The sequence below is a fragment of the Pelodiscus sinensis genome, chromosome 2 (genome assembly GCF_052426305.1).
Source record: "Pelodiscus sinensis isolate ZL-2025 chromosome 2, ASM5242630v1, whole genome shotgun sequence".
NCBI classification, from domain to species: Eukaryota; Metazoa; Chordata; order Testudines; family Trionychidae; genus Pelodiscus; species Pelodiscus sinensis.
The window spans coordinates 118,826,681-118,840,529 of record NC_143053.1 but is presented as its reverse complement, the minus strand read 5'-3'; the positions used below and the strand labels follow the sequence as shown (position 1 = coordinate 118,840,529).

At 45.9% G+C, this 13,849-nt stretch overlaps 1 protein-coding gene across 1 annotated transcript; it reads right to left on the bottom strand.

Annotated features, from left to right (window-relative positions):
- Positions 1-6,090: 6,090 nt before the first annotated feature.
- Positions 6,091-13,374, bottom strand: FOXF2 (forkhead box F2). Its single transcript, XM_075921348.2, has 3 exons — positions 12,851-13,374; positions 11,109-12,063; positions 6,091-7,083 (listed from the first exon to the last, which is right to left on the bottom strand). Exons 1-3 carry the CDS (start codon positions 12,875-12,877, stop codon positions 6,917-6,919), a joined length of 1,149 nt encoding a protein of 382 aa, XP_075777463.1. The 5' UTR covers positions 12,878-13,374; the 3' UTR covers positions 6,091-6,916.
- Between the last annotated feature and the right edge of the window lie 475 nt (positions 13,375-13,849).

Sequence of the window (13,849 nt, the reverse complement as noted above, 5' to 3'; positions counted from 1 at the left end):
GATCCGACATAAGTCGGATCTGCGTAACTCGGGGACTACCTGTATACTGTGCATGAAATACAAGTGGGATGCTGTGGATAGGGGCCTAATTTTGCTTTTCAGCTACATGGTGTAACTTCCATTGTCTTCACTGAGTTACACCAGTGTGTGGAACTGTGCCTTGTGGACTTTTGCCAGCCATTGTGTTTAATAACTGCCCTCGGATACAGGTACAGACCATCGACGCCTCTTCTGCAACATCTAGTAATAAGAAAAGTCACTTAATATTAAACCAGGTGTTCTCAAATGTTTTCACACCGCACTGTCTGGTGGAGACCTCCTCTCCAATGAACTGTGCGGACCACTGGTCATAGATAATGACAACACCCCCATGGTTGTGGCAGTCCAGAAATTGCTAGAAATAGTAAAGTTTTTAATTCCCTTTGGAAAAGAATTAGCTATGCTGTCTGTTCTGAGCTTCATTGAACCGTCCCTCCTACCATCTGTTCTCTTCCCTCAGCTGGAAAGGAGGAGAGCCAGCAGCATGTAACCAGATAGCTTTCTCTGGGCCACCATCAAATACTCTGCAGGCCACCAGTGGTCAACAAACCACAGCTGAGGAAACCTCTGTTTTATACAAAAGCAAATGGAGAAAAAGTGCCCGAGTTAATTATCAGGTCACTGCCTTGATTCCACAATTAAAGTTACAAGAGTTTCCAGGATGAACACACATGGGAGCCAGCTTCTACTTGGGGCTTTCTACATGAGACAGTTGCATCAGTGTAACTTAAAACAATGCAACTCTTCTGTTGAAACAAGCCTTAACTTAAATTAGTTGAGTTATACTGTGTCACTTTTTGTAAGCGGACAGTCTTTTATATCAATTTAGAACTGGCTATGTGGTTTAGCTGTCATCTGTAAATGTACAGGCACTACTTTAATATAAGCCAGGCTTAAATTGATAAACACATACAAGTCACGCTGGTTTAATGAAATTGCTATAAAATCACACCTTTAGTTAATAAATACAGCTTTGACTACAGACCAGACCTTAAGGAGTAAGTGATTGGTTAAACCAGCAGCAAAAGGCAGTGTGGACACCATGACTTCACTTTAAGCTTATTTAGATTTAGTTTACATTGATCAGGAATAGGTTTACTCCAAACCAAAACAAGCCACTTTAAAGTGAGATAAGAGTATCCACAAAAGGGTTTTCACCATTTTAGCTAAATCAGCTTAAAATCTGTATTATGTTAAACTGGTGCTGCTTGCATATATCAATCCTTTCTGAAAAGCAGCTTTCTGCATAAAATAGATCCAGTGTATCCACTGGATTAAAGTTAACATTTATTGGAAACATTTAGGTTAATCGGATCAACTCCTTTGAAGCTTAGAGACTGAAAATGCCTTGACTTCTTAATTTCAAAAAGTTGTCCTTACTGTTCTATATTGATTTTGGTATTCATATTTAGGTATTTGAGCTCAGTGAAGCAACACCTAACTATGCCTAGGAGCTGGTCCTAGAAACTATGCTTTCTAATGATTCAAAAACTGGCTTGGACTAGAAATTTCTACCTGATTTTTAACTTTTTGCAATTGTTGGAACATTCAGAGATGAGTACATCCACCTGTGTTCAGTACAGTATTATAAACACATTTTGTAAATGTTCACTAACTTTGATGCATGTTATAGTCTGATATATTTAAAAGAATAGCAATGCAATTCCAATTAAAATCTCAATCTAACATTCAAATGCCTCTAATTCCAAATGTAGTTAGATGGTGCAAAGTCTCTCTGCACTTCAGGACCTGTTCCCCTCAGCATATTTCTTTTATAAATGACCAATGGAGAAATAAATATGTTCATAAATCATTGTTAGATGAAAAACAAGCATAAAAAGGTCTCTTGATGTTGTTAATATTACAGATGTTTTGGAGCTCTATTCAGTAGTTGGCAAATCACACAAGGCTGCTCTGAATTCTTTATAATCTAGACACAAAGATCACTGGCTCTAAAATAACCTCTGGGCTCGTATTCAAAAATACGATGACTTCTATTTACCTCTTTCCTCATTTGTATCTATCAAATGGCTAAATGTATAAATAAAGTCCGGGTGTTCTTACTAACTAAGGCAGTATTTCATGCAGATTAATATTGCAGCTTTACTAAAATGTATTTCTCCTTAAAGTGAGTGTATCAGGTATCCTGTATTATATGCCTGCTCCTTCACAGTGCTCACCACCAGCAGCTTAGCTGAGAGTTGTCTAGGGTGCGTTAAGATCCCGATTCAGCAAAGCACATCAATTGTAATGAGATCGTTTACACGTTTAAAATTGGAATGAAAAGATGTCAGGGCCTGCCTTCATTGAGCACAATTATTTAAATCTCCGCTCATGTGCCAGGGCCATGTATTTTAGCCTTCAATACAGTCAGATTTACTGCTCCTGAACAAAAATTTGTAACTTTTTCCTTCACCATCCAAGTTCACTAACATGTCTTGGGTTCCGCGCAGACCATGAACAAGAAACCGAAGTGCTTTGAGTATCAATCGGGATTGATTTCGAGCTGTCTTTTAATCTTCTGACAGTTTTAATAGAATAATGGGTGGGTGAATGTTGTTAAATACCCTGGATATTTTCGGGAACATGTTCATCAAGTAGCTGCTCCGGCTTCAACAGATCCGCGCTCGGCTCGTGTAAATGTGAAACTGCTTGGCCAGAACTCGCCTGTCTTTCGAATAGGCTGAGGTTTTTCTGGGATAACGTAAACACTCCCCAGGAAAATCCCCACGTTGTGGTCAAGGCTGCGGGAAGGGAGCCGATGAAGAGAAGGCGGAGAGAGGATTAGATTCCATACGGTCCAACACACGGTCGGCTCCGGTGTCGGTGGTCAAGGTTCCATCCCTGGGCTACCCAACCACGCTGTAATGTGATGGGGTTATGGACAGATTCGTGTCTAGTCCTCGTTTGATCCGATCGCCCCCGGCAAGTGCGAACTCTAGCGCTCTGGAAGTTGCGTCGAGCGCTGGGGCTCGCCTCTCTGACCCTCCTATTGCAGAAGAAGGGGATTTGGAGACAGTCTATTGTGGAGAGAGGCCACCCACACACCCCTGCAGTCTGGCTGTGAGCCACTGTGCAAGAGCCCAGGATGGAGATCACCTTTGCACTCCCACCCGGTAGAGCTGTGACGCGGATTAAACCACAGGAAGAAGCTAGCGCAGCTCCTCTGGTGGTGAGGTCCCGCAGCAAGAAGCTTTGCCAAAGGGCGCGGGGCGCAGAGGGGACGGGAAAAGGCGAGCTAGGCAATAGAGCATGGCCACTGATCACCGGGCTAATGGAGCCCGGGGCTGTCTGAGCTCTATCACCAGCAGCATCTTCTAGGAGCTGGTGTTCTATTACGTTTCAGTGAATCCACTGTAGGCTTCCCTAAAGAGTTGGCCTGCAAAGATCTCCCTCCCCCCTAACTAGGACGGTGCCCTTTCCAGCTTGGTGAGGATGCACGAAGAAGCGCAGAAATATTTTTTTTCGGAATAAATAAATACAATTCTGTTTAAATGTCAAGATGTCAAGCGTTAGTCTGCCCTGGGTTGGTTGGAGCCTCCTGGCTGCTTGCGATAGATACATTAAAAAATATATAACAAAGAGTCCTGAGGTGCCTTAAAGACACCCGATTAATTTGGACATGGATTCATTAATCTGTTAGTCAAAAGGTGCCACAGGACTCCTTGTTTCTGCGGATCCAGACTTTAACATGGCTACCCCTCTAGGGCAGTGAAAGTCAACCTGTCGATTAACTCGCGAGAGGAGTTGGATCTTTAACGAAGGCTTCCTTTCTCCAGAATGTAAGGTAGCTATTTGCGATACATACAGCAAACAAAATCCTCAGGCGTTTTCAATTGTCCATTTAAAATTCTCTTCTGCAGCTATGCAGTTTCTGGCGTTTAACCCTGCCCCTTGTCGTGTTTCCACTAGCCCCGAAGGCTACTAGAGTTTTGCAGGCTAGACAACCACGGAATGCCTTGCAGTAGCAAACACTGATATTAAAATAGGGCTCATTTGGTTTTTACATGATTTGTTCCCCTTTGCAAGTCGCTATAACGTTTAAAAGAGCCCTAGGGTGAAGTTTGAGGATCCATTTCACTGGCATTCCCCTGCTCGTGTTGGTAGTTAAATAGGCCTGTGTCTGAAGCGTTCTCAGTTTGACAGTCTGAAAACGAGGGAAAGAAAGCATCCATTTACCAGACAGAAGCAAAGCAAGCTCAAAACTGCAATATTTCCTAGAACTGACGTCTTGGCAAGATATTTGTGTACGTGTGTGCGAGAGAGAGAGAGAGATTATTTTGCATGGTATGGGATCACTTCCAGAAATAGAACAAAATATATCTAATGCAAAAATTAGAAGTGCTACAAATGTTTTTGGTATTTCGGTTCAATGGCATGATGGCTCCATGAGAGGGCACTAAAACCATGGACTATTCATTCTATTTCAATCTGTTAGGCAAGTTCAGTTTTTTTGTCTTTGAGGTCCTGTCATTTTCTGTATAAACAAGTTACGTTCAAGTGTTTAGGATATAAATTACGACCATGCAGGCTTGCCTTGGAAAGAATGTAAACACAGCACTGTGGTCGGAGCAAACTCTGAAACTGACTTCATAATTTATTGCAGGCCCCTGAGAAGCTCGGGGGAAAAGGGGGCATGGTTGAGTATAAATATAAAAATGGAGATTTAAAAAAAATCGTTCTGATCAAATTCACTCTCTACTTAGTGTTTAAAAGCGCCAGTGTGACATGGATGCTGCACATTAAACGGAAGAAAATCTCCCATTTCAAATAGGGCTGGAACTGCACTGGGTTGCATTATGTCTGAGGATATGATTGCATGCGGGGCAAATTTGCTGTCCTCAAGGGAGAACAGATCTTTTAGCACCGAGCTGATCCGTTTCTTCCACGTAGGAAAGCGTGATGTGAGGAATGGTCTGCATCAGCTCGAGTCTCTACTCTACCGAGGAAGTAGCACCGTTTTTCATAGTCAGTGCTCCACATGGCTTATGGGATGGGATAGCAGCCTGGGGGGAGTGGGAGTGATTTTTTTTGAGGCAACAATCATTGCACGCGAAGTTTCGTTTCGGTTTCATTAAGGGATGCACATGACGACTTTAAAAGCTTGAGATGGTCCCTTAAAATATCCAGACAATATACAGCGAGGAGAAGAGACTTCGGGGGCATTAATGTGTCTGATCGCCCTGTGTGGAAGTCTTTTTTTTAAGGCTCCATTCTGGGATCCTACTATGTGATCAAAGGGTTGCAGCCTATAAACGTGACTTCCCTGCCTTGAGTAAGCAGAAAGGTGTATAGATCGTGAACTCCAATGGGTTTAAGGGATGAATTAACTTTATGAGCTGAGCTTGAGTAAATGTTCAGCTCCATGTAATCTTAGATCTCTCCCTGGGGTTCCTCGCCGCTCTCCCACTGACGGCAGACATGTGTTTTGTATCTTGACATCAAAACTACGTGCCTACCTGGACGAGTAATTACGAAGCCTGATTTTACTTAACGAACTGGATGCTTTTCTACGTTGCAAAAAGGCTGCCCCACAATGAGAGGTGGCAAACCATTATATGTAGTTTTATCCTACATTCCTAGCAACCCCCGAACTCCTATGGAGTTCATTTTGTTTGCCAAGAGAAGATCAGCAGAATTTGGGTCAACTCCTACCTAAAGCATTAATACAAGGGGAAAAAAGGGGGGCGGAGAGGGAACCCAGCAGGAATAATTGTGGAAAAGAAATCACAAACGCGGTCAATTGGCCGATCTAAACATTGTTTAAATGCAGCTGAAGCGTCAGTTACAATCGCAAGTTTTAGATTTTTAAAATTGTGTTTTTAAAATTCTGCACAAGTAGCCGGAAGGAGATAACGAATAGAAAACTCAAGCGGGCGTGGGGGAGAGAGGAAAAAGTGTCCAAACCTAAGATGATCTCAGGACACAGATGCCTCTGCAGGTCAATTACTTTCCTCTTCCTCCACTTCAATAGTACCTGCGGGGTCTAGGGTGCCTTACAGGGACAATTACAAGAAGCGTCAGAGTGAAACTAAATGCCTATTCAGTGCATTGTCGTTTATACACATTTTATTGAAAAAGAATTTGTACATCAAAATATTTTTGGCAAACTGTAAAAAGTATACATAAGTGCAAATATATTCTCCTTTTAAAGCCGTTAAGTGTGCGAGTATACACAAGATGTATTTAAAATATTTCTTTTAAAAATACTGTGGTAGAAAAGAACTTTGCAAAAATAAAAACAAAAAACAATGTATTGTTGCAATACTGGAAAAAACGAACTTTCTTAAACGCTATACACGAAACGTCTAAACAATATATTTTTAGTAATATTGATTGGTGCTGGCGTCCATAAAAAGTGTTTTGAAAAAAAGGTTCATTTTAATTAACTCTGGAACAACTAAAAAATGCAGTTTCTCGCTGTTGTTGGTTTGAGGCAGATTTTCCCCAGTCAAACGAAACTTGTTTCTATTAATTAAAAAACAACAACCCTGAACTGACCTTTTTTGCATACTCTAATTTTTAGGACAACGAAGATTACAGAAATGCATTTTATTATTTACTTGAATAGACTTCCTATAAAAGATACCCTTCCCCGCCCTCCCATGCACGCGCACACACACACGCACACACACACATGCACACAAAAGAAAACCTTTCAAAAAAGCTTTGGAACATTCCATCATCTTTTTCTGTCCTTCTGTGTGGCAGGGGACAAAATGGTAAACACAGTGCTGCCTTATGTAATTTTGCTAAGTGACTTGTGTACTAATTCAATGCTATCAGGAGTGCACATTACATTTTATTTGCGTGAGTCTGTCTATACCTCACGTTTGTTAAACAGCCACCTGATTGTCTTTATTTGACAGTGTTAAGTTCACATCACACAGGGTTTGATATCTTGACAGACGCTTTGATGGTGATGGTGGTGATAATAAGATCCACTAGCAGAAGGGTGAAAAGAAGAAATGCCATTAAAATTGAGAACAAAATCTTTCCTGTCACACACTGGGGTAGAATGATGCTGGTAGCGAGGCAATCCCACTGTAAGAGAAGAAAACAACAAGAGCTTCTCAGAAATTAGCTCGATTCGATGGGGGGGGGGGGGGAGAGTTTCTCTGCCTGATATACATTGTACTTAGGGCGAGTATAAATTCTGTTCTGTGAGGAAATTCCACGAAACATTTGAGACGTAGCCTTCTAGAGCAGTTAAGAAGGCCCCTACAAAACATTACCTTACTTGAAGACAGTTTTAAAAGGAGTCAAAAGGCAATTGAAATTTACGAGATGCAGTAACCTTGTCTTATGTCTCCCACGAAAACTTATGATACCATCTACATGTTTTGTTAGTCTGTACAGGATAAACTTAAAAAACTAATAGTCTGGTAGCACTTGAAAGACTAACTCGGCTACCCCTCTGAAACTTCATAAAAAGTTGAAATTATTGTGCCCACATACATATTCCTATAGTTTGTGTGTATATGTTTGTCAGTGCCGGCATAGCGATATAGTGTTTACAAGCTGTAGGCTCATACTATACACAAATACACCCCTCTTACATATGCTATGTGATTATGTAATGTATGTATGTATGTTCAGGTGTGTTCACTGCATACACGCCTCTGTATCCCCTTGTGTGTGTAGCGATATACTCTGTGTATGTGTGCGCGCAACTCTAGGACACACCTGCATTTGATTTCTGTATGCAGTGTACATAATGATCCTGATCCTATCCTATTAAAATCAATGTGAGGTTTATTTATTTCAGTGCGTATAGGATCAATGAGAATTAATTTTGTTGTAGTGTGTGTTTGTGTGTGTGCTGTAACTCGCTATATTTGGATGTGTCTGCTCATATTCTTAAAAGTACAGAGGAATGATACCTTACACTTAAACAAAAAGAACAATATCCCCAATACCATAGCAGCAGTATGTAAATTAGGTAACAGCCTCACTCAGACATCTCACACCCCATAGCCACAGGCCACTGTGCCAGGTTCCTGACGAGCTGGAAGCGATTTTCTATACAATCGGGGGACTGATCCTGAGGTCCTTCTTCAGACTTTATTCTCCCAGTGGGAGCTTTGCTTGAGAAAGGCCTACATGATTTAATCCAGGAGAGTTTTTGCCCCTCCCCAAAGCAATCTGTTCAGATCTGGAATGGGTTCAGATTTTACCTCTTGGATTATTGAAACTTTTTTCAAATCTTACTGGGGGAAAAAAAAACCTGATTCGAGGTTTTTCAGTAGCTTATCTCCGAGTCCAGAAGAGACTGGGAGAAAATCCCCATCAGCACAGAACTTCAGCGTCTAAATTTGTAACGTGGATAAAACTTCACAGATTCCAAGGAAAATACGTCTGCAGCTTCTGTGCCGCAGGCTAGGCAGCTCTCTTGCAAAGTGATGCACAGTATTCATTGCAGCATGCCTATCTCTTTCTGGGCTGTTTCATTGTCCCTTCCCTCACCCCACAGTGCTCACGCTGTATAGGTGATTATTTCGCTGGATTTCCTTGGTCTTTCTAATAACTCTGCTGGTATGCTCACAATAAACCATTGCACTTTATTACAACCCTGATTCAATCAGTGAGCATGGTTTAACAGTGTGCGAAAAAATGTCTCCCTCAAGCCTCCAGGAGAACAAGCCTCTGTTTCCAATCTTTTCTTTTCTTATTCTTGGGTCGGATACAAGTCCAAGGCTTAAAACCTACAGCTTCACTAACTTAAATGGCTAGTGATTTGATATAGGTTTATTGATATTTTCTAACCAAATCTGCGTCACATTAAACTAATAAAAAGGCAGCTATGGTAACACTGCGTGCACTTGTTATTACTTGTGCGCTGTAGATAATGAGAACTAATTGCTCTTACACCTTTACTGTTAAGAATTCTTAGAACCCAAGGAAGTACTTTTTACCATATAACCGAGTATATGCATACGTGGATGTATTCACATACAAGATTGTTTAGTTACCTAGGGTATGATGATCTGAGATGCTTTCATTAATGTCCTGGGCCCAAAGCATGGCAGTAGTATTTAAACAGAACACATTATTGAAATAAATGGGAATTTCTATTTAAAAACTGATTGCTCGATTTGCTCTCTGATCTAACACATCGGAAATGAATATTAATTTGTCCCTTTGGCACATCTGGTCTTAGCTAGATGTATATTTGTATTAGCTAGCTAGCTAGCATGGGATTTGCACTAGTACTTTATTACATTTTAAGAGTCTGAAACTGGATTTATATAGTCACATTCTTGGAAATATTTGAGTTTTCACGGAAAAGGAAAACTAGGGGGAAAATTACACAAAACCAAAAGAATTACACTTTGTTTGGGGAAAAAAACCAAAACAAATCCTGTTCTTGGATTGCTTCTACTTCCCTTTCAAAATTAAAAGGTTGCACTCTGACAACAAACGTCACTTTTAAGGTCATGCTGGTTCCATTCCCACTGAAGTTGAACGTCAACGTATTTCTACAAGTTGCCCAAAAGTTATGAAAGTGTTTCTCGAGGGGTGGGAGAGGCTATGCAATTGCGAACATGCATATCTGTTCAGAAAACGGGTAAGGGAGATTATTGTTTTGAAGATTAAAATCAAATTGTAGAATTAATCTAAATCTGTAGAACGGGATTTGCAGTTAAACGAGGCTATAATCTGGAATTTCTAAAATGCAGATTCCACAGTGGCAGAAAGACGTTCTTTGTGGAAGTAGGGTTCGTTTCCTGGACCAAGGTCCATTTCCCAGGAGCTGGAGTTAAGGACCGAATTCCTGGAACAGCTGCTGCTTTACAAATCAGTCTCCGAATTTATTAAGTTTTAACACCTGGGTTTCTTGTTTGGTCAGCTTCCCTGAGATAAATTTAGCCAAATGCAAACTTTAAGCCTTCCTTTCTCTAAAAGAGAACCTTTTGCGTTAAGACAGTGCTTCTCTGCTGCAAGCGAAGCAACCACCAAAGGTTAAATAGCTTTCCAAAGCGAAGCCTTGGTTTTTTAGATCGAAAGGTACACTGCATTTCTCTACGATGAACAGAGGAATGATTGACAGCCCTTCAAGAAGCAGTGGGGGGAGGGAAGGGGGAGAACCCTAATGAAGAGGGTCGTCTGTATTTGTTACTTGTTGAAATTCCCATAAAATTGAACAAGACCCTGTTCTCATATGGGTTAAGTCAGGCTAAAATCCTCTTCGGTGTGGTCCAGCCCAGACTGTCTTTGTTTGGTTAACCTCCAAGACCCACGTTTAGAAGGGCTATTTGGAAAATTTCCTTCTAAGAACTTAACATCTTTTACCCATTTTTGTACTTTGTTTTCTCCACAAATATCTCCTTCGCAATATTTTTTTTCTAAGAATACATTTCTATAATCACTAGAGTAAGGGGGTGGGGGGAGTCCAGATACATTTTCTGCTTTATATTTTGGATCTGCTTTAATCTCTTGTGCATTTTTAAAGATTAGAGGGTGTTTTCTTCCCGCCGCAATCTGCAAGACTTTGGAGGTAATATTAAACACCCTTTTCAGTCAATCCCTACTAGAAATCTCCTCACGTTTTTGTATTGAATGACGCATTTGTAATTCTTGTCCTAGTATTTCTGGCCAAGAAATCAATCACTCAAACCAACCTACAAGACCGGTTGAAACTGACCAAAAACGTAGCAAACACCATAAAGATAAGGATCTGGGTTTTAACCTCTCCACTAGCAATAACAACCGTAACGGGCATGTTCATATTAAAAACCAAACCCCCAGAGCAGCAGTGGCTGGCAATTTTTGGTTCTCCCCCTCCCCCACTGTGCCCCAAAACAGAGCAAAATATGTTCCCGAACAATAGCTCTATTTTTCCTTCTCGGGCCAGGTTTTGTTTTCTCTTGTCAAGCCCTGTTTTCAGAGAAAACACAAAGCAGCCCCAGCCTCGCCCTTGTCACAGGGCTCTTATCTGACAGCTTCAGTAAACCAGAGGCAAACGCCAGATTGGCACAACGAGGGCGGCGTGTGTACCTTCCGCGACAGCCTCCTCTGATCCTAGCCGCGAGAAAGCCTGGAAGGAAGGAAAGCGAAGGGGGTATTACCTGGCAGGTCTTCCCTGGCGTTTTGGTGCAGGTAGCTTTGCTCCAAAGAGTAGGAGGACATGCTGGAGTGGAGGCCCGCTGAGGCTGGGTTGCCGGGTGGAAGGGCCTGCTGCTTTATATACGAAGGGGCCCCCGAGGCTGTCCAGTGAGCGGACGGGCTCGTGTAGGGGGAATGGCACTCGATTGCACTAGCCAGGGCGGGGGAAGACGGCACGGGGCTGCTGCTGCTGTCGGGGCCGTAGTCCCCGTTGGAAGTCACCGGGCAGCTGGCCATGTAGGTCGAGCCCGGGTTGGGGGACATGTGAGGGACGTGGTGCCCCTCGTAGCCCCCGGCCATGGGGTTCGCCATCATGTCGAGGTTGTAGCCGTTGGCGTGGCACGCCAGGGAGGCCGAGGGCGCCTGGAAGTCGAAGCCCTGGGGCAGGATGGAGGCGCTGAAGCCGAGGCCGTTCATCATGCGGTACATGGGCTTGAGCGCCTGGCACTTTCGGCGGAAGCCGCGGGGCCGGCGTCGGAAGGAGCCCTCCTCGAACATGAACTCGCTGGCCGGGTCGATGGTCCAGTAGTGGCCCTTGCCCGGGCGGCCCAGCCCCTTGGGCAGCTTGATGAAGCACTCGTTGAGCGAGAGGTTGTGGCGCACCGAGTTCTTCCAGCCCTGGTAGGCGCCGCGGAAGAAGGGGAAGCGGGCTTGCAGGAACTGGTAGATCTCGCTCAGCGTCAGCCGCTTGCTGGGCGAGCTCTGGATGGCCATGACGATGAGGGCGATGTAGGAGTAGGGGGGCTTCTCGGGCCGCCGCAGCCCCGAGCTGGCCTTCTTGCTCTTGCCGGTGGAGGTCTCCAGGGCGGAGGGGGGCGGCTGGCTCATCAAGGCGGCCTGGAGCGCGCCGGGAGCCGGGCTGCAGGAGCGGAGAGGGGCCGGCGGCTCCCGCTGCTGCTGGCCGCTCTCGGTGGTCATCTGGCGGCGGGAGGGAGGGAATGGAGGGGTGGGGTGAGACCGGAGCGGCTTGGGGGAGGGGGGGTGCCCTGATGGGTTTGTGGGGGGAGGGGGAGAACTGCTAGTCCCGGGGCACCTCCTAGTGCTGCTGCGGGAGGCGGCGGCTGCGGACTGCCGGCTGCGCCCTGCGCATCACTGCCCCAGCGGCTCCAGCCAGGCCCCTTGCGCAATGGCTCCCTCCTTTCCGCCGCGGCAGGACGGAGCAGGCTGCTCTCCGGCGCTCGCCCCCTGCCCCCTCGCTGCTCTGCCGCGGGAGGGGTCCGCTCAGGGCTGCTGGCATTCCAGCCGGGCCCCCCGCCCGCCGGCCATGCCGCTCTGCCGGAGCCCCGCGCGTCTGGCGTCGAGAGTGAGCAGCCGAACAAAGCCCGGCCACCTATCAGTGTCTTAAATCTCGCTCGTTTTCTTCCGACCCCCCTGAGTGGCTCCACGAACCCAGCCTAGGCGAGAGCGAGCGAGAGGGCCCACCCCCTTTCCAGCTGGCCTCTGTCCACTCCTCAGCTGGGCAGGCGGCGCTGCTGCACCGGCGCGCTCTAGCTGCCCTCCCTAACGCGCAATGACACCATCCATCAACCTCCCCCAGGCACCGCAGTCCCCAGCCACACGCCGGCCAGTGCGCCGCGCTCCAAAGGTAACAGCGTGCCGAGCGCTCCCCGGCCCGGCCCGGGGGATGGAGGGAGTGTCCGAGAGCCTCCGCTCAGGGAAGATCGTGGAGCCCGCAGGGGGATGGCGGGAGAGCCTCTCGACCTACCTGTGCGCCGGCTTGCCCCAGCTTCATTCCCCGCGCCACGCTAGCGTGGAGCACGGAGCACAATCATTCCGGCTGGGAGTCCGGGTCGCCCCTGGGCACACGGGCAAGCGGGGCCTGTGGGGGTCTGCAGGGATCCCGAGGCAGCACGATTGCTGTTAACAGTCTGCCAGGGGGGTTAGACCGAGCCCCAGCTCACTAGACGTTGCCAAAAAAGTGGGACCCCTGGCGAAATCATGCCCAGGGAAAGCCCGGTTCCGTTCGGGAGTTTACACGCGCTTGGAAACAGGGCCCGGGCCAGGACTCAAGCGGGCAGGGGGAGAGACTATCGCTGGCGGGGGTGGTGGAAGATCTCTACATCTGTGGGGCGAGTGTAGGCTGGGTGGAAGCAGCACGGAAAATGGGGGAGAAAGAGAGGCTGGAGCAAAGAGAAAGGAAAGGTTTGGGGCCGAGCAGGACGCCACATCAATGTCCCTGAAGCGCTGTGGGTCTGCCTGTCTTCCCAGTGCTGCTCCGCGCTGAGCTGGCTGGTGGGTGTATGCAGAGAGGGGGGTGGGGGCTGGTCTCAGACAGTGACCTGCAGTTGAGTGGAAGCAGGCTTTTTCCATCAAACTCGGCCTGGATACCACACACAGAGCCCAAGTGTCAGTTTACTGCCCTGAGCCCGGCTCCTTTTCCCTAAGCTCCACAGTAATTAGACAAAGAAAACCTAAATTAACTGAACAGGCGTCGACAGCTTCCTCCAGCTCACCACTGCTACATACATGGGCATGTGTCCGAAAATGGCTTGATTGTACCTGAGACTCAGCTACGAAAACACTACCAAGCTCACCACTATTTACCCCACATTTTAACAAGACTCCCCCCCCCCCCATAATCGCTTGGTCAATCGCTTGTTTACCTTTCATAAGACATTTATAGAAGTTGTTCCCATTCTGTATTCGGAGGCACGATTTCTGAACCGGTTGAAAGTACCTCCTCGGCGAATAAAAACAATCTCTT

Excerpts from the sequence above, each read along its gene's own strand:
- FOXF2 (XM_075921348.2), bottom strand. The coding sequence starts at position 12,877 with ATGAAGCTGGGGCAAGCCGGCGCACAG. Across the intron at positions 12,064-12,850 it reads TGGGGCAAGCCGGCGCACAG|ATGACCACCGAGAGCGGCCA; the intron begins GTAGGTCGAGAG and ends TCCCGCCGCCAG. Across the intron at positions 7,084-11,108 it reads CGCCAGGGAAGACCTGCCAG|TGGGATTGCCTCGCTACCAG; the intron begins GTAATACCCCCT and ends CTTCTCTTACAG.